The 3,183-nt window shown below is 33.0% G+C and overlaps 1 protein-coding gene across 1 annotated transcript; it reads left to right on the forward strand.

The window, feature by feature from the left end:
- The first annotated feature begins 620 nt into the window (after positions 1–620).
- Positions 621–1,728, forward strand: LOC133682141 (cyclin-U2-2-like). Its single transcript, XM_062105405.1, has 2 exons — positions 621–1,105; positions 1,267–1,728. The coding sequence occupies exons 1-2, from the start codon at positions 699–701 to the stop codon at positions 1,529–1,531; spliced, it is 672 nt and encodes a 223-aa protein (XP_061961389.1). The 5' UTR covers positions 621–698; the 3' UTR covers positions 1,532–1,728.
- Positions 1,729–3,183: the final 1,455 nt, after the last annotated feature.

A 3,183-nucleotide genomic window follows, 5' to 3' on the forward strand; every position in this document is an offset into this window, starting at 1 on the left:
ATAATAGCCTCTGTCAAGCCCTTGTTATACGAGTTTTGCTATGCTAGTGAGATTTTCTAATTTAACACATGATTGTGGTGAAAAAATTATTATTCATAAGAAAATATAAGTTTTTTTTTGTTAGAATAAAAAGAAAAAGCGACAAATTAATTGAATCTTTTTATAATCATCTTGCTTTCCTGTTGTTTGGACTTTCCAATTTAACTTACGGAGCCAGCAACAACTTATTTTTTAGCAAGGAAAGGAAAAAAATAAGAAAGTTAAAAGGAGGTTTTTTTTTTTTTTTTTGCAAGGGCACTTACTCCAACCCTGTCTTTTTAAATTGCTATTAAAATTGTGGCGGAGATTATTTTTTAGAGTATTTTTTATTTTAAAATATATTAAAATAATATTTTTTTATTTTTTAAAAATTATTTTTGATATTAATAAATCAAAATAATTTAAAAATATATTAATTTAAAATAAAAAATAAAACATTTATAAATTTTTTAAAAAATACTTTTCGACCGCAGTGCATCCTCACGAGACCGATACCTTTTCTCCCTCACCGTCTCTCTCTCACAAGCCGACAGTACCGAACTTTAAATCTGTCTTTCTGGTATAAAATCCCTTTCAAGACCCTTCATTTTCCACAACAAGAAGTCAGAACTTCCATCGTTTTTATTTCTCTGCCTTTTGAAGGCTAGCCAGAGTCTCTAATGGCTACATCTTCTCTTGCAATTTCCCCAAGAAAACTCCGATCTGATCTGTATTCCTATTCCTACCAAAATGACTCAAACACCCCACTAGTCATTGCTGTTCTTGCTTCTCTTATTGAGAGAACCATGGCAAGGAATGAAAGAATTGTCAAGAACTGCACTTGGGCTCTATCTAAAGATACCAGAACTCGAGTCTTTGATTGCCACAAGACACCAGACTTGACAATTCAATCGTATCTTGAGAGAATTTTTCGATACACTCGTGCAGGACCTTCAGTTTATGTTGTTGCCTATGTTTACATTGATCGGTTTTGTCAGGCTAATCCAGAGTTTAGAATCAACACAAGAAATGTACATAGGCTTCTTATTACTACTATCATGGTGGCTTCTAAATACGTTGAGGACATGTGAGATCTCTATCCTTTTCTCCTCCTTGTTTTCTGAAACTTCTTTCCTGTTTTTGTGATGATTTTTGGAAATGATTCGGATTGTAAGCAAACAACTTTCCAAACATTGAGGTCCTTCTTGGATTTAGTGTTCTAATATAAACGAATCTATTATTGAACAGGAATTACAGGAATTCTTATTTTGCAAGAGTTGGGGGATTGACAGCGAATGTAATGAACAAGCTGGAGCTTGAATTCTTGTTCTTGATGGGTTTCAAATTGCATGTGAATGTAAGTGTTTTTGAGAGCTATTGCTGTCATTTAGAAAGGGAAGTAAGCATTGGAGGTGGATACCATATAGAGAAGACTTTGAGATGTGCAGAAGAAATCAAATCAAGGCAACAAGAAGAGAAAGGATACAATCAGATTGCTAGAATTATGTTGTAGATTAATTTTGCTCTTGCGATTTTGCCTGCCATGATGGGTACCGAGTAGAGTATTTCTTGTTTGTACATTCTGATGTGTAAAATATATCGTGATTTCTTGGCACCTTGGGTTTACTTTTAAAGTAAATACAGATTGCAGAGTGATGTAGAATTATAATTTGGTTTTTGAAGGAGAAGAATCACTATCGATTTGCTCAATTTTGTTCATTAAAAAAGAATTTTGAATATCAAATTCATGTTATAATCATGCACCAGAAATAGTGGCATTGACTGGCAGAAAGTCGCACAATCACTTGATTTCAGCAACTGTGTAACATGACTTGAAAATTTCAACCCAAGTCAGTCATACTTCCCTGTTCTGTTGTACACGGAAGAAGGCAAGTAACTAGGTTCTTTTTAATGAGATTAGCATAAAAATTAAAAATCCACGAAAAACTGAATCAAACCTGCATTTATTAGCTGCCTTGTTTTAAAAGAAAAACCTTCTCAGCTGCCATTTCACTGTCATCTACCAGTTTGTCAATTCCGTAACCAACTCGAGGATGGAGCAAAGGAGCATCTCTCTATAATTATATAATTATTTAAAGATTGTTTGAAATATTAATAAAAAGAATTTTTGTTTGTAAATATATTAAAATAATATATTTTTTTAATTTTTAATATTGACATATCAAAAAAATAATAATTTAAATTTCAAAAAATAAAAAACACGGTACAACCACGTAATCAATCACCGTCCGTCTTAATTGTTTTTGTCTTTACAGTAATTAGGAAGGAAGAAAAAAAGACTTGATTAAAGAATAGCTAACTAATTAGACATCGATGGTGATATGCAGCAATTAAGGAAGAGCACCGTCCCTTCATGTAGAAACATCGCCGAAGGCAGGCTATGGCACCCGTACCAATTTATAAGCTAAAATAACACTATGAGATTAACCTGATACTTAAGTAGATATACTTAATTTTTAGCTATTAAGATTTAAAAATCCTTAAAAAATAAATCATGTGAATCCCTCTATCCTATATAGATTATTTATTTATCTTCGACCGGATCAGAAATATAAACTTCATTTTGATGGATTGTTAGACTTGGCGTGAAAGAAAAAATATTGGTGAAGCAAGAAGTAGCCGCAAGAACACAAATCAAGAGTGAAAATCTCAAAACCAGAGCTCTTCTCGTTCGTAAATTCTTCTGGATTCATGGATACTATAAAGTAAGGCAATTGTTTTTGTGCCCTTGATTTTTCTAACAATGCAAGTATCATTACCAACATAGCTAGTTCAACCATTGACCTACCTTATTGGATTCTTGTTTGGTTTGGCAACAGTAGCAGTATTTTATGAGAGAACATTCAGAAAATACATTAAATTAAACTATAGTGTATTACCAGCAGAAGACAGGTGGGAAAGAGGAAGGGAGGAGGGCACTGAAGCAACAAAAAACAAATACTAGATATATAAATCACAGAAGCGTCTCCTGCTTTTGGTAATTAATCAATTGGGCACCGAATTGATCTTTTATAATGTTGTAGCAGCTTGTCCTGTTCTAGTGCATCGAGAAAAATAATGCTATGTTTGTTTGTGTCTGATTAAAATTGAAGTGGCTCCATCACCTACCGACGAACTGCCTATATATTTCATGCTCCCAATTTA

This window comes from Populus nigra, chromosome 2 (assembly GCF_951802175.1).
Source record: "Populus nigra chromosome 2, ddPopNigr1.1, whole genome shotgun sequence".
NCBI classification, from domain to species: domain Eukaryota; kingdom Viridiplantae; phylum Streptophyta; class Magnoliopsida; order Malpighiales; family Salicaceae; genus Populus; species Populus nigra.